Source organism: Theropithecus gelada, chromosome 8, assembly GCF_003255815.1.
Source record: "Theropithecus gelada isolate Dixy chromosome 8, Tgel_1.0, whole genome shotgun sequence".
Taxonomy (NCBI): Eukaryota; Metazoa; Chordata; class Mammalia; order Primates; family Cercopithecidae; genus Theropithecus; species Theropithecus gelada.
Window position 1 is genome coordinate 143,362,318 of NC_037676.1, and position 24,603 is coordinate 143,386,920.

Genomic DNA, 24,603 nt, shown 5'->3' on the forward strand with positions numbered 1-24,603 from the left:
TTCCATCCCTACAAAAAACCCCAAACTGACAACACTTCCCCAGGGCCCAGTTGGTGAGCCCCAAATACTTTGCCACTTGTAAACCCTGCGGTGTTCTGGGTCTTCTAGAACACTACCGCTGTGGCTCCCACACAGGCTGAGGCCTCCTCTCCTGCTCTGTCCTCCTGGGCACGTGCGGGTGCCGCTTCCTGTGCGTGGCTCCTGCATTTTCCCCCCTTGTAAAGCAGAGTCCTTTGTGTGTCTTGGGTCTTACTGTGTTCTAATCATGCATTCCTTCTTATCTCAAGGCTGTCAGCTTCTCTGGGGCAGGAATGCATCTTGCTCTCTTTGTAGCCTCAGCACCTCAAATGGTGCAAGCACCAAATAGAGACCCTGTAGACTTTGACTGGAGGGCCAGTGCTGGCTTGGACGCGTTGCGGGGTGGGGATGGTGGACTCTCACCTTGTTCTGTGCTGAAACATGACCCAACTGGAAACAGATACTGGAATTGCCAAGGTGGGGAGGTGACAATGTCACTGTTGCTTTTGATGTAGGATGAGTACTGTTTCTACAATGGCACAACGCACTGGGAGCCGTCCTGGCCGGCTGTGGGCGCTGCTGGCTGCTTCGTGCCCTACGCCGTGTGCGTGGTCTCCAGGTTCCCCTATTACAACTCCCTCAAGGACTGCCTCTCCTGGTGAGCTGGGGTACCGGGGGCTGGGGGTGGTGGGGGGCAGTTCTCTGTGCCTCTCCAGGTGAGCCAGGGCACCGGGGGGTTGGGGGGTGGGGACGGTTGGGGGGCAGCTCTCTCTGCCTCTCCTGGTGAGCCAAGGGACCAGGGGGCTGGAGGTGGTGGGGGTGCAGCTGTCTGTGCCTCCCCTAGTGAGCTGGGGGACCGGGGGCTGGGGGCGGTAGGAGGGGCAGTTCTCTGTGCCTCTTAGGCTGCTGCTTAAGGCTGGGGGCAGTGGGCAGGGGGGTGCGGCAGCAGGCGCTCCTCTCTGTGACTGGTAACATACGGTAATGGCATGGTAGGAAAGGGATAAAGCCACACTGTGGGAAGTAAGGTTGATGTGCAGGATTTTCATTTTGTTTAGATTTTCACAAAGAGGCATATATTAGGAAAAACTCTTTTCCTAGCTGGGAATATTAGGAGGCTGCTGTTTGTTCCAATGAGGTTTATTGACATTTTAAAGATGACCTTGGCTGGGTGTGGTGGCTCACACCTGTAATCCCAGCGTACTGGGAGGCTAAGATGGGAGGATTGTTTGAGCCCAGGAGTTTGAGACAAGCCTGGGAAACATAGCAATACCCTGTCTCTAAAAAACAATTTAAAAACTAATTGGGCGTGGTGGTACGTGCCTGTAGTCCCAGCTACTGGGGAGGCTGAGGCAGAAGGATGGCTTGAGCCTAGGGGTTCAAGGCTGCAGTGAGCTGTGATTGCATCACAGCACTCCAGCCTAGGTGACAGAGCAAGACCCTGCCATCTTGTTTTGTAGAACCTGTAACTGTCTCCCTGCTGACAGTAAGTAGAAAGGCTGAGAACGTAAAGAACTTGTGAAAAATCAGAAAGACATCGTGTAGAACCCAGTAGGCTCTCGTTATCAAAGGATGCTTTTGTGACTTCGGAGGCTGTAGTCCGAGTTCAGACATGGTCAGTCCCAGTGGGCACTTGTGCATGGAGCCGTTTCTTTTGAGTCTCGTAAAGTTACAGTCTTAGAATTTGTTCTTGTTTGATTAAAGGTCGAGGAGAAAGCAGTTAGCAATGTTCCCTTTTGTGTCATCGTGCTGGAAAATGAGCTATGGCAAATCGCTGAATTGGTGCTATTCTGTTTCTTGCAAAGCACAGTCATTTGAGACCTTCTGCCTTGACCAGAGGGATGAGCCCCATGGAGAGTGAGCTGGAACCTTACTGTTCAAATCAATGACTCGTAATTCAAATCCCAGCACTTTAGTGGTTTACTTCTTAAAATATAACTGGCTTTTGGACATAGTTTGGGTCTAATCTACATTTTATTGCCATAGACATAAAATATCTTTGAGAACAGAGAGCTGACTGGGTCGTAGTCAATGAGCAGGTGAATTGAGGATACGCATGTTTGCTGAATGTCTGTCACCAGTGCCCAGGAAGTGACAGAGTAAGCCTGGACATGGTCCCCTTTTATTTACTAACTGATGATCTTCATTACTTGAAGGTAAACAACATTTTCACTAGTCTCTAGTTTCCTCTTCTGTAAAATGTAGATGGTTAGTTCCGCCTTTTGTTAGCTGAAATGAACGGGTGGTGGCCAGACAGATGTCCTGGGAAGACAGGAAGAAAGGAGGTGTTGTGATTGGCAACACATATCCTCCTGCTAGACATTAATGCAAACACATATTTAACTTGAAAAATGTGCTCATTTTCATGCTTCTTTCTTTCTCAGTGCCCGTTACTGTGTGATCAGAACTAGAAGGGGCAAAATACGGAAACAGAATGCAGCTAAAAGAGGCAAATGACAGAGATTCAAATTGCAGTGTGACAACATGAATTTGTAGTTTTAAAAAAACAGTTCTGTTAGCGTGATAATATGCAAAATATGTCTCCACATGGACAAAAAATGGGCAAGAGTATATTTAATTGTGTTTTGGGAATCAGAGTATGGGCAGTTGTTTTTTAAATTTTTATTGACAAATTTTTTTGAGAGACAAGGTCTCACAGTCACTTAGGCTGCAGTGCAGTGCCGCTATCATAGCCCACTGCATCCTCAAACTCCCAGGCTCAAGTGATCCTCCCAGCTCCATCTCCCAGGTAGCTGGGACTACAGGCGCGCACCACCACACCAGGATAATTTTTAAATATTTTGTAGAGACGGGGGTCTCACTATTTTGCGCAGGCTGGTCTTGAACTCCTGGCCTCAAGTGATTTTCCCGCCTCGGACTCCCAAAGTGCTGGGAATACCAGTGTGAGCCACCACACCCACCTCTCTTATAGTTTTTTTTTTTTTTTGAGACAGAGTCTCACTCTGTCCCCCAGGCTGGAGTGCAGTGGCACTATCTCGGCCTACTGCAAGCTCCGCCTCCCGGGTTCACACCATTCTCCTGCCTCAGCCTCCCGAGTAGCTGGGACTACAGGTGCCCGCCACCATGCCCGGCTAATTTTTTGTATTTTTAGTAGAGACGGGGTTTCACAATGTTAGCCAGGATGGTCTCGATCTCCTGACCTCATGATCCACCTGCCTCGGCCTCCCAAAGTGCTGGGATTACAGGCATGAGCCACCGCACCCGGCCCCTCTTACAATTTTAAATTGTGTACAGTACTTTAAAAGTCGGAGTCCATTTTGGAAACAGACTTTTTCAAGCACTCTCCTTCCAGATGTTTGTTCTTTTATTCCTTACTGGGGTAAAACACACACACAGAAAAACGCACAAATTCCAGTGATTTTCCACAAATTGAACACACACATGTCACTAGCACCCAGATGAGGAAACAGAGCATGACCAGGCCTCCCCCTTTGAAAATAAACCTCCCTTTGTGCCACCTTTGAGGCACTACTGCCAACCTGGGGCCACTCTGCTGCCGTCCAACAGCTTGGTGACTCTGCTCTTATGCAAGGTCCTGGAGCCGCTGCTGCAGACCCTGGGGAGATTCAGTGTGATTAGAGACGCTAAGGATGACAACTGGGTTCTCAGTTTTATTTTGCGGTTTGATTTTTGTTTTCTGAATTTCAGTTTATTGGCTAATCTAAAGCTCTGTAAAGATTTTGAAGTTGACAGTCCTATAAAAGATTTTGCTGCCAAGCTATCTTTAATACCCAGCCCGCCACCTGGACCGCTGCATTTGGTAAAGTATATCTGAAAATTCTATTGTTTTCTCTTTGCAAATAGTCGAAGTAAGACGTTGAAGATAATGTAAATGTTTAAAACGATTTCTGAAGTTCTAGCTGTTGTAAATCTAAAATAAAATTCTAAGCCTCCTCCCCGCCCACAGCTGACTAACTGGACTCCCTTTTGGCCAAGGGGCCCCCAGAGAAACCCAAAAAACAGAATTACTGGCCAGAATGGAAGGGAGATCAGACACGCCTGGTTCTACCCTCTCCCTCTTGTGTGAGTGTGTGGGGTGTTTGTGTATAGGGTTGTAAACTAAAACTAAAATCCTAAGCCTCCCTACCGACTGAACAGTTCCCTCTTGGCCAACGGGACCCTAGAAAAACCTTAAAAATGAAATTCCCGGCCATGACAGGAAGGAAGGTCAGACATGCCTTGTTATGCCCGCTCCCTTTTGGAGTTTAGGCACCGCTGACCAGCGTTAGGTTAAAATGGAGATCCTGAGACCGACAGAACAGACTCTCTGTGGCCATAAGATTCCAAATTATGAACAAAACCTAAGGTCACGCAAAGCAAGGGTGAAGTCACTCCTCACCAACCATAAGGGCTCCTTAAACGGGTATAACGTAGCTTACTTTCCAGCCTGACTCGGCTATAGCATCCACGACAGATAGCAGACCCTGAAGAAAATCAAAGTATTTTACTGCAAAATATGTTGCTTTGACATATTTTGAAATGGCACTGCAGGCCGGGCGCGGTGGCTCAAGCCTGTAATCCCAGCACTTTGGGAGGCCGAGGCGGGTGGATCACAAGGTCAGGAGATCGAGACTATCCTGGCTAACATGGTGAAACCCCGTCTCTACTAAAAATACAAAAAACTAGCCGGGCGCGGTAGCGGGCGCCTGTAGTCCCAGCTACTTGGGAGGCTGAGGCGGGAGAATGGCGTGAACCCGGGGGGCGGAGCTTGCAGTGAGCTGAGATCGCACCACTGCACTCCAGCCTGGGAGACACAGTGAGACTCCGTCTCAAAAAAAAAAAAAAAAAGAAAAAAAAGAAATGGCACTGCAAAGCTGTCTTTTTGGGGGAAATTTGCATCTGTAGAGAGTCTATTCATGCAGCCAGGCCTGCCTTTCTCGGCCTTTCCCAGATCTAGGAGCGATGAACTGAGAGCCTGACACTTAAAGTGTGAAAAGAGCCATTCACCATCTCTTCCCTCCGAGGGCTGCCACCGTGAGGCTTCCTTGATGTAACAAGGGCCTCGGCCCCACACCCCCTTATCTTGACTCAGTCCTTCTTTCCCACTGACTTCAGGTCTTTAGACAGTAGCTCAACTTTCTCAACCAATTGTCAAGTAAAGAATCCCTAAAACCCGCCTATGACTATGCCCTCCTTCCTCTTTGAGACGCCCCACCTTTTTGGGCCAAACCAACATCACCCTCCAGGGACTGATGTATGTGTTTGCCCGTCACTCCTGTCTCTGTAAAATGCACAAAACCAAACTGTAACCCGGCCATCTGGGGACCACTCTTTAGACTGTTCCCTAGGCCATGGCCACTCACAATAAACCCCTTTAAAATATTTTAGAGAGTTTGATTTTTCCATTAACGCTGTGCTTACGTTATGTTTCTCAAGGTCCTTGTGGAAACATGTTATATGCTCTTTCTAAAGGTGTAAAGTTAAATATTCAGACTTGAGTTTTGCAGAGCGGCCTGTGATAAACAGAGCTAGTAACATGTTGTGGGTACTTCAGTGGTTAGGACGTCAGTTCATAGCTCCCTATGCAGATAATACATGGAAACCTGAATCCTTTGTAGAATAATTTATTCAAATGACAGATTTCTCATTTATTTATTTGTCTTTAATATTGGATATTGTATTTCGTTTTTTGTTTGTTTTTTGTTTGTTTGTTTGTTTTTTAGGTGGAGTCTTGCTCTGTTGCCCAGGCTGGAGTGCAGTGGCACAATCTCGGCTCACTGCAAGCTCTGCCTCCTGGGCTCAAGACATTTCTCCTGCCTCAGCCTCCTGAGTAGCTGGGACTACAGGCGCTGCCACCAGTCCCGGCTAATTTTTTGTATTTTTAGTAGAGACGGGATTTCACCAGGATGGTCTTGATCTCCTGACCTTGCAATCCGCCTGCCTCGGCCTCCCAAAGTGCTGGGATTACAGGCGTGAACCACCACGCCCGGCCTGGATATTGTATTTCATTTGTTAGTGTTTTCTCTTGTACAGTGTGATTAATGAGAAGTAACTGGTTTTATATTTTTTGTTACTCTTAGATGCAGTGCTGTGTTATTTAATGAACAGGCAAACATTTCCCAGTCTGGTTTTTTTTCTGAGAGATGTTATTGGTGATTTCAAGACACAAGGTTTGGGGTTAAGTGAAGCTGGAGATGTGGCTGGCCACCTTCCCCTTTTGTTTGTTGAGAAACAAGTCAGGTTGCTGAGCTCCGTGAAGAAACCCGTTTGACTCAGCATGTTCCAAACTAATTTTAACCATACTTAGGATGCTGCTTTTTATTTTTTCCTTTAATAGACACCTGTCAAAAATCTCAAAATGTTTAGTAAATGTCGATTCAGTTTCATTGTGTTAGTTCTCTGAAAGATTATATGTCTTAATCTTGATCTTCTACATTTTTCTTTACTGACAATGGAAAAAATAAGTTTCTCATATCAGAAGACACATGATCGTGAACTTAAAATGTGCGTTTTTAACATTACCCTAACCCCACCAGTCTGCTGGGTGGAAAATCCTACTGGTGCGTTCCAGTCCAGATACAGAGCAGGCCGCAGGTCTCCATCAGCTCTGCTCCCAGAAGCCTTTGTAGGGAATGTTTATTGGCTGTGTGTTTTGTACATCTGTTTTATGTGGATAGCTGGCATTTTCTTGTCAACAGTATGTGCAGTGAAATCATCAAAGTTTATGTTCTTGTTCTGTGGACTCAGCAAGTATTTACTGAGAGCCTGTGCGATCAGTGAACAGAGCCAGACCTCTGGCTCCAAAGCAGTCTCAGGGTCAGCAGTAATGAGCCGCACTTGGCCTTTGAACATAAGGAATGAGCGCGTAGCACTCCCAGCGCTTTTCCACGTCTCCTGGGCTGATGACTCTTGGCTCCTTGATCTCGACGCACCCGTGAGGAAGGTGACTGAGGGTCGCCGCTGGCCTGCTCTTCCCTCACCCATTCCGTCCATCACTCAGCCTGGCCGGACTGCCTTCAGCGTTCCTTTCCAGTTTGCCCGTTTCCTTGCTGCCACTTCATTCTGGGTCACCAGCTGCTCCCCGCTGCGTGACTTGGGGACCACTGGCCTGTCTGCTTTGGTTCATTCTTGACCCTTCCATTTGTCCTCTGCACGGTGGCTGCAGAGATTATTAACACATGGACGTTGCTTCTCTTCCCCAAGCCCCACAACAGTTTCTCATTGTCTGCCTTCCTCACTCCTGCAGCCCGGACCCTGTCTCACTCTCCAGCTCTGTTTATGCCACTCCCCATGGCGTGCTGCTCTCTGGCCTCACTGGATTCCTGTCCATTCCCTGAAGCTACCGCCACAGGGCCCTTGCACACACTGTTTCCAGAAACAGTGTTTCCTCTGTTTTCTTGTGGCCAGCTGTGGCTCATCTCTGGTCACTCTCAGCGGTCAGGTCTTTGGATCGTCTTCCCTGAGTGACCCCCACTCCCCGTTTCTCTGATAGCACCCAGTTCTCATCCCGCAGGGCACAGCACAGTTTGTAATTAGGGCTTCTGTGTATGTGTTTTTGTTTAATGTTCATCTCCCCCATCAGACTCTGAGCTGCATGAAGGTAGAGGCCACACCCAGCACTGCATATCCAGGGCTCACAGCCAGGCCCGCACAGAGCTGCCCAGCAGTGAGCTGTGTGGTGGGCGACCACATGCAGGGATGCCTTGGGTTCCAGTGTTAGCCAGTCAGTGCCCGCTGATCTGTGTCCTGTGCGTGTGTCTAAATGACACAGTGTCTAATTGAGTGACTCAGTCTGTATTGGGCTTGACTCAGTGCGGCTCTCCATATCAAGTCTAATTAGCTACTGGCTCTAAGTTGGTATAATGCTCGTGATCTGTTTTAGGGAATGTCATATATGAATGTTGATTGTTTTGAATAAATCCAAGAGGTCAGTGTAGGCCAAGGTTCTCATCTGGTGCAGGAGCTAACCCAGCTGTATTTTCTAGAACCCACTGCAAACAAGGTAGCTTCGAGGCTGTTTTAGAGAGCAGCAGTGAGACGGGTCTTGTGTTTTGAGTGTGTGTGTGTCCGTGTCTTGTTACTTCTGGTCTGGGTTATCTCTGATCTATGCTGGTGGAAAGGAGGGAGGAGGGAGGGGCCCCATAGCACAGGGAGTAGAGGAGAGGGCCATGCCCTGTGCCTTGGTTCCCTGGTTCCCATTCAGCTCCCTTCCTCTGATGGTGCATGGACCACCAGCCAGAGCAGGGCAAAGACTAGAAACAGCCTCACTCTGCGCTCATCTGCATTTTCTTGCCCGCCAGCGGGACTGATTTTACTTGCTTTGCAAATCTTGGGCTTAATTGGGTGTGGAAAATCACACACACACACACACTCATGTACTGTACCTGAGTCATTTTCTATGTTGCTTTATGGGTGACACCTGCTCTTTCCTGGGGCTCAAATCAAGCTGAGATTTGGAAACTGTTTACCTTAAACATCTCTCTCCTCAGTCTCTTCCTCTGTGGAGTGGGTGAAATAACAGCCCACTTCAGAGAGTATGGCTATTATATGCTAGAAGATCTCTAGTGATTTTCTAGAGACCAACCAAAGGCTGGTGGAGTGATTAGCATTTGTATTTTTTTTTTTTTAATCTTTAATTGGATAGCTGGTTGACACATTTCTTTTTATTTATTTATTTTTTTGAGACAGAGTCTCGCTCTGTCGCCCAGGCTGGAGTGCAGTGGTGCGATCTCGGCTCACTGCAAGCTCCGCCTCCTGGGTTCAAGCGATTCTTCTGCCTCAGCCTCCCTAGTAGCTGGGACTACAGGTGCCTGCCACCATGCCCGCCTAATTTTTTGTATTTTTAGTAGAGATGGGGTTTCATCGTGTTAGCCAGGATGGTCTTGATCTCCTGACCTCGTGATCCGCCCGCCTTGACCTCCCAAAGTGCTGGGATTATAGGCGTGAGCCACCGTATTTTTTGAAATATTTAAAATGTTTCACGTAAACTTGACATTTATTAATACTGTGCCACGAGTTGGATAATTTAACTTTGCTTTCTTTTCTTTTACATAAAAGAACTTTATTGACATAAATGAATCTGTCTTTATTTATTTATTTATTTATTTTTTGAGACAGAGTTTCACTCTTGTTGCCCAGGCTGGAGTGCAATGGTGCTATCTCAGCTCACTGCAACCTCCACCTCCTGGGTTCAAGCGATTCTCCTGCCTCAGCCTCCCGAGTAGCTGGGATTATAGGCATGTACCACGGTGCCTGGCTAATTTTGTATTTTTAGTAGAGACAAGATTTCTCCATGTTGATCAGGCTGGTCTTGAATTCCCTCAGGTGATCCACCTGCCTTAGCCTCCCAAAGTGCTGGGATTATAGGCGTGAGCCACCGCACCTGGCTGAATTTGCCTAATTTTTAACATGTCTTGCTTCTGTAAACAAACTGGTAACAAGAAAGCAAAGATACCCAAGCACAGTAGGTCCTTAGTGGCTGGCAGGTTCTCAGAAACTGCGACATTAAGCCCTGGGTCACAAAATCAATTTCACCATCAACTAATTGATACAGACAAGAGTTAAGTTCCTATGGCATACTACTGGTCATAAAAACATCACCGAACTTCTAAATAAAGACCCAAAGCACTTCTGATATTAAACATTGAAGTAGATGGGAGTTGTACACACATTTAAGAACAATTGATTAAAATAAGGAAGAACATCATTTACCTGCTTATTGCAGTTCAGGGTTGAGGGTGGACAGAGCCCATCCCAGCAGCTTAGGGCCAAGGCAAGAACTAGCCCTGGCCAGATGCTGTCTTATGGCAGGGCCAATCCCATGCTCTCCCGTGCTTGCTCACACCGGGACCTGTCCGCATGGGCCAGTTGGGCTTCAGGATATGGCAGGAAACCAGAAGATCTGGAAAAAACCTAGCCGGGCACGGGCACAAGGAGAATGTGAAGGTGCCCCCCGCTGGGACACAATTCCTTTTTCTTATCAACATTCTAACAAAATGACGTTATTCAAGGACCTGCGTCTCGTTAGGAAGCAATGCTGGTATCCCCACCACCAAGAAATTACCACCTTTTCTTGTTTTCAGTTTCTCGTGTGCAGGCATGCTTAGAATACAGACTTGGGTGACTGGGAGAAAGCAGGGCCACTGGAGACCTTGTTTGTGACCTGTTCCCCCGGCCAACCTCGGCTCCCCGCTTCTCTTGATTTCTCACCCTCCCAGGCGCTCCCGTGATGGAGTCTCAGCCGTCTGCTCTGATCACGTCTCTCCTCTCTGTCTCCCTGTGCTTTGCTTATACTTAGATCCATCCATTCTGCTCGTTTCCTGGAGCTTCGGGTGCCGAGCCGGGCACCCAGCATTTCCTGAGGGCCTCCCACGTGCCAGCACCCCGGTGGCGGGGACTCGCTGTTGGCAGCCCGTTTCCTGGCAGGCTCAGAAGCCCTCCCTCAGTGAAGGAACTGAACCTCCTCCTCTGGATTTCCTCCTCCAGGTCCAGCTGTGTCTCAGTAGCCATTCTGTGAATACAAAATTTGAACGAAAGTGTGACTTCAAAGTAATACATTTAGAAAAATGTCTTTCTTAAAATTTTAACTGTACATGTCTTGAAGGAGCTTTGACTGTTCAATTGAAAATATTAAGAGAGTTCATAGCATACAGTAACTAAAAAGAATATATAATACCTAAGAATAATTTGAACATGCTTGATTTAGAATTTGTCTTAATTGGGACAAATATCTGCTTTGTAGTTTATCTCTGTCTAGGCAATGAGTAGTCTGCTGATTAATTAGAGCTTAAGGAATTGTGGCTTACTTAGAAAAAGACGTTAAGTACTTAATTTATGTTTGAGCCTTTCTCGGCAGTTCTGTGTATCTCTAGACCATTCGGTTGTTCTGCAGAATCGAACGTGGCAGCCTGTGTCTTCAGAGACATTTTCTAAGTCTGATGCCCTGGGCGCCAGAATAGTGACTCTAGTGCATGTCAGCCTCTGCCCGGAGCAGCTCTCTGAACTAATGGTGGGCACTGGCTGTCGTAGGTATTTCACATGAAGCCGCTGCAGATTGTGTTTCCTGCCCGAGCAGACCCCGAAAGCCCCATCCTGGACCTGGACCTTCACCTGCCCCTGCTGTGCTTCCGGCCTGAGAAGGTGCTGCAGGTGCGCATCCCTGCCCCGACCAGCACGTCTTGTGCTCCCTGGCTCAGTGGGGCATCAGAGTGATGATCAGAGATGAAGATGCGAGTTTATTCCACAATGTACCGACCGGTATATTCAAAATGTATATTATTATTTTTTAAAGCCAGCGTTCCCTGCAGTGCATGGTATTTGCAAATGGCACTCTTTGCAGAGTCTCAGGTGGCTTTTGTTTGGCAGGTGGAGCTGAGAGACCAGGGAAGAGCCCGCAGTTTGTCTGGTTTTGTTGGGTGGGTGTGTTTACGAGCATTTTCTCTTTATTGTACTGAATCAGAACTGTGTATATGGGCTGGTGCGGTGGCTCGTGCCTGTAATCCCAGCACTTTGGGAGGCCGAAGTGTAAGGATTGCTTAAGGCCAGGAGTTTGAGACCGGCCTGAGCAACATAGGGAGACCCTGTCTCTACAAAAAAAATTTTAAAATGAGCTGGATGTGGAGACACGTTCTTGTGGTCCCAGCTGCTGGGAAGGCCAAGGTGGGAGGATTGCTTAAGCCCAGGAGTTCAAGGCCGCAGTGAGCTATGATCACAGCCTGGGCAACACAGCGAGACCCTGTCTGTACCTTTTTTTTTTTTTTGAGATGGAGTCTCGCTCTGTCACCCAGGCTGGAGTGCAGTGGCCGGATCTCAGCTCACTGCAAGCTCCGCTTCCCGGGTTTACGCCATTCTCCTGCCTCAGCCTCCCGAGTAGCTGGGACCACAGGCGCCGCCACCTCGCCCGGCTAGTTTTTTGTATTTTTTAGTAGAGATGGGGTTTCACCATGTTAGCCAGGATGGTCTCGATCTCCTGACCTCGTGATCCACCCGTCTTGGCCTCCCAAAGTGCTGGGATTACAGGCTTGAGCCACTGCGCCCGGCCCTTTTTTTTTTTTAAAGCGTGTACTCAGTGCGGCGGGTTCTCCCCTCAGGTCCTGACATGCTTCCTGACAGAACAGCGGATCGTCTTCTTCTCCTCGGACTGGGCTCTGCTGACGCTGGTCGCCGAGTGCTTCATGGCCTACCTGTATCCGCTGCAGTGGCAGCACCCCTTCGTGCCCATCCTTTCGGACCAGATGCTGGATTTCGTCATGGCCCCCACGTCCTTCCTCATGGGCTGCCATCTCGACCACTTCGAAGAAGTCAGCAAGGTTAAGTAGTGAACCTTTGATTCGGAATGCTAAATTCCTGTGAGTCCATCATGGGGACACATGGGAAGACGCGTCTGACAGTGCTCTCCGAGTGCTCTGCACCTCGGAGAGGTCACGGGTACCATGAGAAGCAGCTGTTCTCTGGCTGTGTTGTTGTCCTGTGGCGAAGCCGGGACCCCTTAGTCTCCTAGTGGAGACAGGCCGGTGAGTGTGCCCACCTCATTGTCCCGGTGGGGGCCGAGTGAGGCGGTCGCCAGCCTGGGCCCACAGCAGGGAGGTGTTCACAGGTGCTGCTGTTGCGGCCCCTCTGCGCATCTGACACAGCATGTTTTTAGTGGGTGAGCTGATGGATTCGTGCTAAATCTTGCGGTGATGCCAGGAGGCGGACTGGGTTTGGTTTTTAAAAATAGCTTTATTGAGATACAATTTACATACCTCAAAGTTTACCCAATGAAAATGTATGATTCAGTGGGTTTTAGGATATTTGTAGAGTTGTGTAACCATCCTCCGCCGTCCGATTTTAGAAGGGAAATTTTCATCACACGATAGCAGTCGGCCCCCAGGGCCTGACAGCCACGCCCATGCGCTTTGTCTCTGGGTTTGCCGGTTCTGGACCTCTCGTGGGAACAGAGTCGCTCCATCCATGGTCCTTCCATCTGGCTCCTTCCACTTCGCATCCTGGTTCTGAGACTCCTCCACGTGGTAGCATCTCTCAGCACTTTATTTCTATTGCTAACTAGGGTTTCATCGTATAAATAGACTGAATTTTGTTCATCCACTCACAATGAGGTCGTCGTGATAAAATCTTCATCACACTGTTCAGTGATGACTGTGCGGGTTGTTTACACCTGTTGGCTGCTGTGAACACTTGTGTGCAAGTTTTTGTGTGGATGTGTGCTTTCGTTTCTCTCGGGTGTGTCCCTAGGAGTAGAATTGCTGGGTCGTTAGGCAGCTCTTTGTTTAACCCTTTGAGGAACTGCGAAGCTGTTTTCGCAAAGCGGCCATGCCACTTTACACTCCCACCCGCAGTACGAGGGTTCCGGCTTCTCCTAACGTCCTCGCCGGCGCTGGTTGTTGTCTGCCTTTTTAATGGTAGCCCTCCCGGTGAGGAGGAGCTGATTTCTCACTGTGGTTTCATATGCACTTCCCTGGTGACGAATGATGTTCAGCGTCTTTTCCTGTGCTTATTGGTGGTTCGTACAGGGTAGGTTTACATTTAACTTTCCATTTTGAACAATATCTTTCTTTTCTTTTTTTTTTTTTTTTTGAGACAGAGTCTCGCTCTGTTGCCCAGGCTGGAGTGCAATGACTTGATCTCGGCAACCTCTGCCTCCCGGGTTCAAGCGATTCTCCTGTCTCAGCCTCCCAAGTAGCTGGGATTACAGGCATGTGCCACCATACCTGGCTAATTTTTGTATTTTTAGTAGTGACGGGGTTTCACCACGTCGCCCAGGCTGGTCTCAAACTCCTGGCCTCAAGTGATCCACCCACCTCAGCCTCCCAAAGTGCTGGGATTACAGGCGCGAGCCACCATGCCTTGCCCCGTTTTGAAAATTTCTAAGTGTGCACAAAAATAGAAGAACACAGCGTGTGTCACGCACCCCTCACAGTCTTCAGCCTGTTGCCAGCTTCGCAGTCACCCCCAGCTCCGCTTTTCCCAGAGCATTTTAAAGCAAATCCCAGGCTCCAGATGCTTCCCCCGCAGGTGCTGGGAAGGGCCCGTTGGTTGGGCCGGGCCAGGGTCCCCGCTGCAGGGGAGAACCGTGCTTGTGTGTTCCTGCCAAGGCGAGTGACTCACTGGGGAAAACACACTTCAGGAAAAGGCCAGGCAGACCTCCGTGGAAGGAACGGAAAAGCGTCATCCATCCCGCCTCGCAGACGAGAAAATAAGCTGTGTTTTGAAGTTTAAAGTTGTTTCTTTTTTTAGTCATTAGGGGAAGAAAATCGTGTTTCAGGCTGTTTTAGGCGGACAGCTTTTTTTCACATGTTAGCCTAGCAGTTCCAGTCAGCAGCGGGGGACACCTTTGAGGCACTTACCTGTTGTGAAAAATACGAGGAGAAGCAGCTGCTCTTCTGGGTTTGTTTGGGTGTTTTTGTTTTTTGTGGCTGGCGGTGGGATCTGCAGGAAGGAGCTGGAGTGATCCTATGAGCCTCCACAAAACCCTCTTGCATCTCCCAAAGATGCTGGGCGTTAACACGTCCAGGGGACCAGCGGCGTGCCTCGCTGCTTTAGCATTTTGTGTATTTGCCTTGTAAGGTTTTGAGGCCAAGAATGTGTTTGCGCATATTTCAGGTAGCCGCCTGAACCGCACTCTAAAGGGCGGGCCCAGAATGAGAGCCGGGGAGTCGGGGCCTTCCCCAGGAACCTGGCATCACATTCGGGGGCTGTTGAAGTGCGGGGTTTGGGCACATGACTCAGTATTTGTGTACTCTGTCACAATAGCCTCTCCAAGTCATCAGGTGCATATCTCAAACATTCCAGGGTTGTGTGGTCTCTTAGCCCAGGCCCCTGTCCGTGCTCCCGTGCTTGGACGGGCAGAGCTGGCTGGGGAGCTGAGCCGACACAGTGGACGTTGGGGGTTGGTGGTGCCCTCACTGGAGTTCTGGAATGCTCCCTCTAAGACTCCCAAAAAGCAGTACATGCAGTGTTTGTACCAGGGTAGGAGAAACCTTGACAACAACATGTATTGGAATCTCTTCTTTCCTTTTTCTTTTTTTTTTTTTTTTTTTGAGATGGAGTTTCGTTCTTGTTGCCCAGGCTGGAATGTGATGGTGTGATCTCGGCCCACCACAACCTTCGCCTCCCGGGTTCAAGCGATTCTCCTGCCTCAGTCTCCTGAGTAGCTGGGATTGTAGGCACACACCAGCATGCCTGGCTAATTTTTGTATTTTTAGTAGAGACGAGGTTCCACCATGTTGGCCAGGCTGGTCTCAAACTCCTGATCTCATGATCCACCCGCCTCGGCCTCCCAAAGTGTTGGGATTACAGGTGTGAGCCACCACACCCGGCCTGTATTGGAATCTTCACTGAAAGAGAAAGGCATATGGGTAAGCAAAATGTGGTCTTTCCACATAACGGACTACTCAGGCTGAAGAAGCAAGGGCGTTCTGACACATGCCACAGACGGGTGAGCCTCACAGACGTCAACGTGGAGTAAAATAGGCCAGTCCCAAAAGAACAAATGCTGTTCATGAATCTACTCATTTGAGGTCCCCAGAGGAGTCAAATTCATGGAGACAGAAAGCAGATTAGTGCGCGTGTGGAGGGGAGGCTGGGAGCTGTGCTGGATAGTGAGAGTTTGGGATGATGAAAGCATTCCGGGATGGATGGGGGAGATGCTTGCACAGCCACTCAAATGCACTTACACTGTCAAGCTGCACCCTTAACAATGGTTACATTGATACAGTTTATTTTACCACAATTAAGAAAAATAAGAGAGAGGCATATTTAATCAAATTTAGCCCATTAACGTAGCTCATGATATATATTAGATTTTTGTGTAGAACATATGAGGCTATGTGTGCATTTATTTTATTATTATTATTATTATTTGAGATAGGGTCTTGCTCTGTTGCCCAGGCTTCAGTGCAGTGGTGTGATCTCAGCTCACTGCAGCCTCAACCTCCTGTGCTCAAGGGATCCTCCTGCCTCAGCCTCCCGAGTAGCTGGGACCACAGGCACATGCTACCACACTCGGCTAATTTCTTTTAAATTTTTTGTAGGGACAGGGTATTACTGTGTTGCTCAGGCTGGTCTCAAACTCCTGGGCTCAAGTAGTCTGCCTGCCTTGGCCTCTCAAAGTGCTGGGATTGCAGGTATGAGTCACTGCGCCCGGCCTATGTGTGCATTTTAAAGAGGGTCATTTAATTAATGATGACACTGTCTTAGTGAACTCAAAACATATTTATGTGTTTTCAAAGAGGTATACAAATTCTGAGATTCTTCTGTCAATCTTTACAGATGATTCCTTGTTTTCTAGGAAGCTGACGGTTTAGTTCTGATAAATATTGATCATGGGAGCATCACCTACTCCAAGTCCACGAACGATAATGTGGACATTCCTGATGTCCCCCTCCTGGCGGCCCAGATGTTTATTCAGAGGTAATGGGAAACATTAATAGTATGAATTTCAGACTGTCTTTGTTCAGATTCTGTATTTGCCACTTCAAGTATCTTTTCCTATTTTATTTTTATTTATTTATTTATTTATTTATTTATTTATTTATTTTTTTGAGACGGAGTCTCTTTCTGTCGCCTAGGCTAGAGTGCAGTGGCACGATCTCGGCTCACTGCAAGCTCCGCCTCCCGGGTTCATGCCATTCTCCTGCCTCAGCCTCCCATGTAGCTGGGACTATAGGCACCCGCCACAGCGCCCGGCTAATTTTTGTATTTTTAGTAGAGACGGGGTTTCACCATGTTAGCCAGGATGGTTTTGATCTCCTGACCTGGTGATCTGCCCGTCTCGGCCTCCCAAAGTGCTGGGATTACAGGCGTGAGCCACCGCGCCCAGCCCCAATTTTATATAATTGATAGATGTTTTATGTATTATAGTTTGGAAATTATTTGTGAATTTTTTTTTTTTTTTTTGAGATGGAGTCTCACTCTTGTTGCCCAGGCTGGGGTGAGGTGGCTCAATCTCGGCTTACTGCAACCTCTGCCTCCCAGGTTCAAGTGATTCTCCTGCCTCAGCCTCCCAAGTAGCTGGAATTACAGGTGCCCGCCACCATGCCTGGCTAATTTTTGTATTTTCAGTTTTTGCCATGTTGGCCAGGCTGGTCTTAAACTCCTGACCTCAAGTGATCCGCCTGCCTTGGCTTCCCAAAGTGCTGGGATTACAGGCATGAGCCACCACGCCCAGCCGTGAATATTTTGAAATGAAAGTGATTTGTCTTTATTCCAATCTTGTCTGAATATTAATTCAAGTCAAGAGACAGTGACATCCCCCAGGAAACCTACCCAACCTCTCTTGTGCCCCAGGCTCCTGTGCCTGTGATCCTTGAAGTTCCCTATCCATTCATTCACTCATTCATTCATTCATTCATTCATTCACTGGATGTGTATTGCATCCCCATCATATACCCGGAATTGGGCAGTGCCTGTGTACTAATGACAGGACAGCCATGGCCCCTGTCCCATGACTTCGTCAGTCTGCTGGGTTCTGATGGGTATGACCCATTCTCTCCGAGCTAGAAGTTGTCCATTTCTTTCACTCCTGGCACTGTATTGGCACTTTCCTTTTTCTTTCTCTCTTTTTTTTTTTTTTTGAGATGGAGTCTCACACTGTTGCTTGGGCTGGAGTGCATTGGCGCCATCTTGGCTCACTGCAACCTCCGCCTCCCGGGTTCAAGCAATTCTCCTGCCTCAGCCTCCCAAGTAGCTGGGATTGCACCTCCATGCCTGGCTAATTTTTTGTATTTTTAGTTGAGATGGAGTTTCACTATGTTGGCCAGGCTGGTCTTGAACTCCTGACCTCGTGATCTGCCTACCTTGGCCTCCCAAAGTGCTGGATTACAGGCGTGAACCACCGTGGCCGGCCTGGAACTTAATTTTTTCATAGTGTTTTATAGTTTATGTTTTCTTTCATCTCTGTTACTCAACCTCATTGGCTTAGATCAGGCGTCAGCAAACTTTTTCCAACAAGGGTCAAATAATATTTCAGGCTTTGGGGGCCCTGAGGTCTCTGTCGAGGTGGAGAGGCTTGGCAGGGATTTGGTCAGGGGAGGGTGAGAGGAGGTGTAGTTGCTAATGATGTCAGGACGGAGGTGTTGGGTCGTCTTGGGTGTGCCCCAAGCAGTGACTCAGCTTCGGTGCCAGGGCTCCCTCGGGGTTGCTCTGTGGAGCTCATTTTTCCCTTCAGCATTTTGTAAAATGATAGCAGGAGAGATCCTGCTCTTGCGTCCTCACAGCCTGTGGGATCCGACTGCAGTCAGGCCCCGAGTGCGGGTCGTGGAGGTGATGCTGGAGGGAGCAGAGCGCTGAGGCTTGCAGACAGCCAGGCTGTACTTGCTCCTGGTGAAGCCTGTGATGCAGTCTGGATGTGGGTCAGCAGTCACCTGTCTTCTCTCCGCCTTCCTTTGTCTTTGCGTTGGGAGGAGTGGGAAGGAGGAGGGGGTTTCTGGCCTGGCCTTTCACCTGGCTTTTCTGATTTCTGACTCTTACCTTGGTGTGGATTATTCCTTCTACCTGGAAGTTTTCTGTAAAATGTTTAGGAGAACTGCCTTTTTTTTTTTTTTTGGAGATGGAGTCTTGCTCTGTCACCCAGGCTGGGGTGCAGTGGCATGATCTCGGCTCACCGCCTTCCAGGTTCAAGTGATTCTTCTGCCTCAGCCTCCCTAGTAGCCGGGATTACAGGCACCCGCCACCACGCCTGACTAATTTTTGTATTTTTAGTAGAGACGGGGTTTCACCATGTTGGCGAGGCTGGTCTCGAACTTCTGACCTTGGGTGATCCACCTGCCTGGGTCTCCCAAAGTGCTCAGATTACAGGTGTGAGCTACCACACCCGGCTGGAGAACTACCTTTATTATTGTTCTTGCATCTTAAAAAATTCCCTAAGGTCTTAAAGCCAAGCGATGGTCTCGCACAGGCAAGGTTTGTTTCTGTTTGCTTGGGCTGTGGAATCGCTGGCTCTCCTCCCCAGCCAGGGGCACCTGAGCAGCCGTTCTGTTGGCAGCTGTCGTCTGCGTGAACTTTGAAGGAGGCACGTGCTTTCCCAATCTCAGTTGCTTTCTGGTGAGCCACAGCTGCTTCCCTGACTTTTAGAGTGTGGCATTCTGAAACAGAACTGAGCTTTGTGAGACTGTGGTGGAGCTCTGAGCATTTCCAGGAAGGTGGGATTCCGCCTGTGTCCTCGTCGTCTTGTTAGAATTCCGGAATAGGAGCGCACACGGTGCGGAGGCTGGACCCCGCTTTGGCTAGATCCCCCAGAATGGGGAGGCAGGATGTTGTGTCTCCCACAGTCTCATTTTTGGAGACTATTTTATAAACACGAGCTAATCCATGTGCCATAGGTGACCTGTCTATGAGAGGCCTCTGAGCTCATAATACCGGCTGTGGGCTGCGGTGTGTGTCGGGGGGCGTCCTCAGGGCGCTCCGGAGTGCAATGTGCATCTCTCTGCACCTAGGCATGTGACTGGGAGGGACAGGGCAGCCCCCTTCTTCCCCAGCTTTCCCCAGCACCCTTGGTTCTTGGTCACTCTCTGCACTGCTGTCTTCGTCTCTGATGGAAGTCACTCTCTCCCTGGGCAGCAGGGGCAGGGTCCCCAGCTCAGGGCTGTGCTGGCTGCGTGCTTGGGTGAGGGAGGCACGGGATCCCGGGGGAGGGGATGGCCGTCTCCTTCAGACCCCACTGTCCCTGCACCAGAAGATGCAGAAAGAGAAGCTGCCACTCCAGGTGGCATCATAGCCCTTTTTACATGAGGGAAGTCATCAAAATTTCTTTCCCTGGCATTCTACGTGTTCTTCCAGATGAAAGGCCAGTTTAATGCTGGTAAACATCGCAGTTCTTGAGACTCCTCTAGGCAGGGGTAGTTGCCCAAGTCCTGTGAGTCTGGTCAGCCAGGGCTGGGCTGGCCCCTCAGCATGTTTGGAGAGAACCCTGGCTGTGGCGCCGCCTGCCTGCCACTCCCCTGGTGGGCCACTCCACCCAGAATCCTGTTCTTCCCTTTTTCTATCCCTGTCTCCAGGAGGATCAGGCAGCGGCAGGGGCCTGTGGCCAATGCGCCCTTCCCATCACAGGGAAGATTGGCTCCTGCCAGCCATGCTGACCCGGCCCACACCCTCCCCCACCCCGGCCACCATGCTGGGCCGCACTGGGTCCATCAGGTCCCCCGTCTGCCTCTTCCTGTCACATCTCTGGTTCCAGGTCATCTCCTGGGAGAACTCTTCTCCACCCGCTCAGTCTGACCATCATGTCTCTGTAGCCCATCGCTCTGACGTGCGTCTCTGCCTGATGTCCCCATTATCTCCTGTTTTCTTGATTTGTCTCTTTTCCTACTTCCTCCCACTCACATGGAAGTGCCATGCAGGCAGGGGCTTGGCCTGTGTCCACCACCCTTCCCCAGCACACAGATCAGTGTATGGCAAAAGTAGGATATAGTAGGTCCTCAAGAAATCTGTGTGACCAGGTATGCGTTGGTTCTGTTTATTTTGTATATTTCTAACGTCCCTCTAGACATGCAGCCTTGAGTGGTGTTGGGAAGGCCAGGGGTCCAATCTCATGGTGACTCAGGATTGACAGATATCTGTGAGTTCCTGTCCCTGAGTGAGGCCCTCTGGGGTGAGCCTGTGGCCATGTCCTGGTGGGCCAAGAGTGGTGACACTCAGGATGTTTGTTGCAGGGCACAGAGGGGCATCTGATCCTGCCTGGGCAGGAAGTACAGAGGGGAAGCCATGGGGGAGCCGTGACTGTCCCTTCTAGGCAGCCCTAAGTGACCCATCAAGAGGCAGCCTTACCTGGAAGCCTTTGGTGTCCTAGAAGGGGGAGTGCCCTCACTACAGTGGCAGGATGGGAATGATCTGGCCTGGGTGAAGTGTGCGGAGTCCAAGTCGAGGCCCATGTGAGTCTGTGTGTGGAGGTGAACCCACTCTTCCAGTTATGTACTTTCCTTTTTTTTTTTTTTTAGACAGAGTTTCTCTCCTGTCCACCAGGCTGGAGTGCAGTGGCACGATCTCGGCTCACTGCAACCTCCACCTCCCAGGTTCAAGCAATTCTCCTACCTCAGCCTCCCGAGTAGCTGGGATTACAGGCTCCCACCACCACGCCTGGCTAATTTTTGTATTTTTAGTAGAGACGGGGTTTCACCACATTGGCCAGGACGGTCTTGAACTCCTGACCTCAGGTGATCCACCCGCCTCGGCCTCCCAAAGTGTTGGGATTACAGGTGTGAGCCACTGCGCCCGGCCCCAGTGATGTACTTTTAACGATCACCCGCCCCTCAAATTATTGATCGGTATTTGAGCCTGCGAAGTGTTCATTTACCTGGCGGGCCGTGTGCCGCTGGTGGGCGGCCGTGGCCCGCGGCGCTGGGGCTGAGCCAGCTTCGGTCTGCCTCCTTCCAGGGTGCAGAGCCTCCAGCTCCACCACGAGCTGCATGCCGCCCACCTCCTCTCCAGCACAGACCTGAACGAGGCCCAAGCCCACCGGCGGGCCTGGCAGCAGAAACTCAACTGCCAGATACAGCAGACCACCCTGCAGCTGCTTGTGAGCATCTTCAGGTACGTGAGAGAATGTTTCCGGTGTCCATGAGGAGGTAACCAGCCAGTCAGCCATTCATTTCATGGGGATCGTGCACCCTGCCCCAGAGGGCAGGCCATTAGCACCATCTGCCTGGCAAACAGCAGCGGTCCCCGCCCCGCCAAAGCTTTTCTTGTGACTGTTAGAATCAGCAGTTACGGGAAGTTTGTTCTTTGGACTCTGACCCTGCCTGTGCCTTCCTAACGCCCTCTCCTGCTGGTGACTGTGCCTTCCTAACACCCTCTCTTGGTGACCCCCTGCAGGTGGCTGTTTTGGGACAGCCCTCTAGGAAGACGCAAATCTGATTAACCTGCAGGGAGCACCTGTCACTCTGGCCTGTGCTGGCTCCGGTCTCTGGCTCAGTCCACGGAGGGCTCTGTCCCACGAGGCCTGCATCCAGGGGCTCGTGAGGGACAGACGGGCCATTTTGATGTGACTCGTAAGCTAGATGATGAAACCATCTATGGGAGAGCCACAGGACAGGTGGGACACTCAAGATGTGCCCGTTAGCGAGTTTTCTTTCTCCTCATTCCAGGAATTACTGCATTAGCTGCCTCCTGCATGCTATTGCTTCCCCAGCGCTTGAGCTAGAATTGGTTAAGTGGACAAGCCAAGTGTGTTTATTTCAGTGTGATACGGTGCAGGTATTGAGTTGCTATTTCTGGCCTAAATATGCGGTCACTTAAGGAATGTATGGCAAAAATGATAGCTTCATAGATAAGTACTTGGTAATACAAAAGCCTTTGGGCCTTCTCCCACCCACCCTTTCTTTCTCTGGCAGTGTTCCTCCTCTCCTTCTCGCTGGTTGCTCCCTGAGTCCAGGAGGCACCCCCGATGCTAGCCTCATCTGTTCGTGGAGGGGCCTTCTGCTTTGGAAGGGGGTTAGCACAGAGGCTCCTGGCTTGATCGTACTCTGTGTGATTATTTCAAAATGGAAATTTAAATGGCTTTTTTTTTTTTTTTTTATTGAGACAGAGTCTTACTCGGTCACCCAGGCTGGAGTGCAGTGACGCCATCTCGGCTCACTGCAACTGCCGCCTCCCAGGTTCAAGTGAGTCTCCTGCCTCGGCCTCAGAAGTATCTGGGACTATAGGCACACACCACCACGCCTAGCTAATTTTTTGTATTTTCAGTAGAGATGGGGCCAAAACGTGGCCATTTCGCCATGTTTGCCAGGCCAGTCACCAAATCCTGACCTCAGGTGATCCTCCTGCCTTGGCCACCCAACGTGCTGGGATTACAGGTGTGAGCTACCGCGCTTGGCCTGAATGGCCTATTCTTTTGATGTATTTGTTTGCATAAAGTGAATAATTTATTAGGAAAAAATGGGATGGTGTATTACAGACATGTGATATTATCTTTGCCCAAAGAGGCATAATTAGTGTGGTCCTAAATACGTTGTTTTCCTTTTGTTCTTTGAAGATGAAATATTTTATGAACAAGTTTTTTTTTTTTTTAAATTTCTTAATATTTTACAAGCTCAGTGAGTTGACAGAAAAGAAGAATAATCCCAGCCACTCGAGAGGCTGAGGCGGGAGGATCCCTTGAGCCTAGGAGTTTGAGAACAGCCTGGACGACCTAGCAAGATCCTGGCTCTTTAAAAAAAGAAGCAGAAGATATGATTACAGATGATAAAACTTTATTTCCCCTAGATGAAATAACTTATTCTCTCAAGGAAAACACTAAACAGATTATGTACTAACTATGCCCTGTAAGGTTGTTCGTTCTATTTGTATATTACTTTAGATCTGGGAGATCACGTGCTAAAATCTCGATGGGTTTATAACATGATATGAGGAAACTGGGTACAAAGAGGTGAAGTGGGCCAGGTGCGGTGGCTCACGCCTGTAATCCCAGCACTTTGGGAGGCCAAGGTGGGTGTATCACCTGAGGTCAAGAGTTTGAGACCAGTCTGGCCAACGTAGTGAAACCCCATGTCTACAAAAAATATGAAAATTAGCCAGGTGTGGTGGTGTGTACCTGTAATCCCAGCTACTTGGGAGGCTGAGGCAGGAGAATCGCTTGAACCCGGGAGGCAGAGGTTGCAGTGAGCCAAGATTGTGCCACTGCACTCCAGCCTGGGCCATAGAGCAAGACCCCATCTAAACAAACAAGCAAACACAGAGGTGAAGTGACTTGTCTGGGGAGGCTGGTGGCCAAGCTGGTTAGCACTTTGAGAGTCTGGCTGCCCCTCTGGGCTCCCCACCTTGAACTCAGTTTCATGTGTGTGAACTACAACTGATTTTTGTGTCTTAATTTGCATAAGGAACTGGTGCGCTGGAGGAAGGTGAGGACAGGAACACTGCCTCCTGCAGTTTCATTCTAGTTGGGGGAAATTTATGCTTGACCACGAAATACATCCATGTCGTATCATTTTGGTAATCAAGAATCTTTCTGAAGAATACAGCTTTTTCAAAGTTTGTATCTCTTGTAACCATTTTTCTGCTACTAAAAGTGGTCTATTTTTTCATGTATTTAAGAATGTTTTAGCACTCAGACTATCTTTCTCTTTGTCAGGGATGTAAAGAATCATTTAAATTATGAACACAGAGTCTTTAATAGTGAAGAATTTCTCAAAACCAGGGCTGCAGGGGACCATCAGTTTTATAAGCAGGTGAGAGCTGTGGGATGTGGGTGTGCCTATGTGTGTTCAATCCATTATCCTTTTCTGTATTTAAATACTTTTCAAAATAAATTTTCTCAAGTGTATCAGTTTTTCCAAAAAGTTTGTTTTAGCACGGTTCCTTTTGGTCATGTGACTCTCCCTCTTTTTTTAAAAAATCAGCTTTTTAAGAGTATAATTTGCCGGGCGCGGTGGCTCACGCCTGTAATCCCAGCACTTTGGGAGGCCGAGGCGGGCGGATCACAAGGTCAGGAGATCGAGACCACAGTGAAACCCCGTCTCTACTAAAAATACAAAAAATTAGCCGGGCGCGGTGGTGGGCGCCTGTAGTCCCAGCTACTCAGGAGGCTGAGGCAGGAGAATGGCGTGAACCCAGGAGGCGGAGCTTGCAGTGAGCCGAGATCGCGCCACTGCACTCCAGCCTGGGCGACAGAGCGAGACTCCGTCTCAAAAAAAAAAA

The 24,603-nt window shown here is 49.3% G+C and overlaps 1 protein-coding gene across 3 annotated transcripts in view; it reads left to right on the plus strand.

The window, feature by feature from the left end:
- The window catches only part of DENND3 (DENN domain containing 3), a 69,429-nt gene that overhangs the window by 11,990 nt on the left and 32,836 nt on the right, over positions 1-24,603 (plus strand). Inside the window, exons 4-11 of one of the 3 annotated variants that reach the window (XM_025394782.1) lie at positions 534-676; positions 3,685-3,796; positions 10,462-10,524; positions 11,005-11,124; positions 12,066-12,284; positions 16,265-16,386; positions 21,346-21,501; positions 24,038-24,134. In XM_025394782.1, coding sequence (XP_025250567.1) covers positions 534-676; positions 3,685-3,796; positions 10,462-10,524; positions 11,005-11,124; positions 12,066-12,284; positions 16,265-16,386; positions 21,346-21,501; positions 24,038-24,134 — 1,032 coding nt within the window. Of the gene's footprint in view, positions 1-533; positions 677-1,719; positions 1,740-3,684; positions 3,797-10,461; positions 10,525-11,004; positions 11,125-12,065; positions 12,285-16,264; positions 16,387-21,345; positions 21,502-24,037; positions 24,135-24,603 lie in introns of those variants that run through there. The other 2 variants (XM_025394783.1, XM_025394784.1) reach the window with 2 other exon arrangements.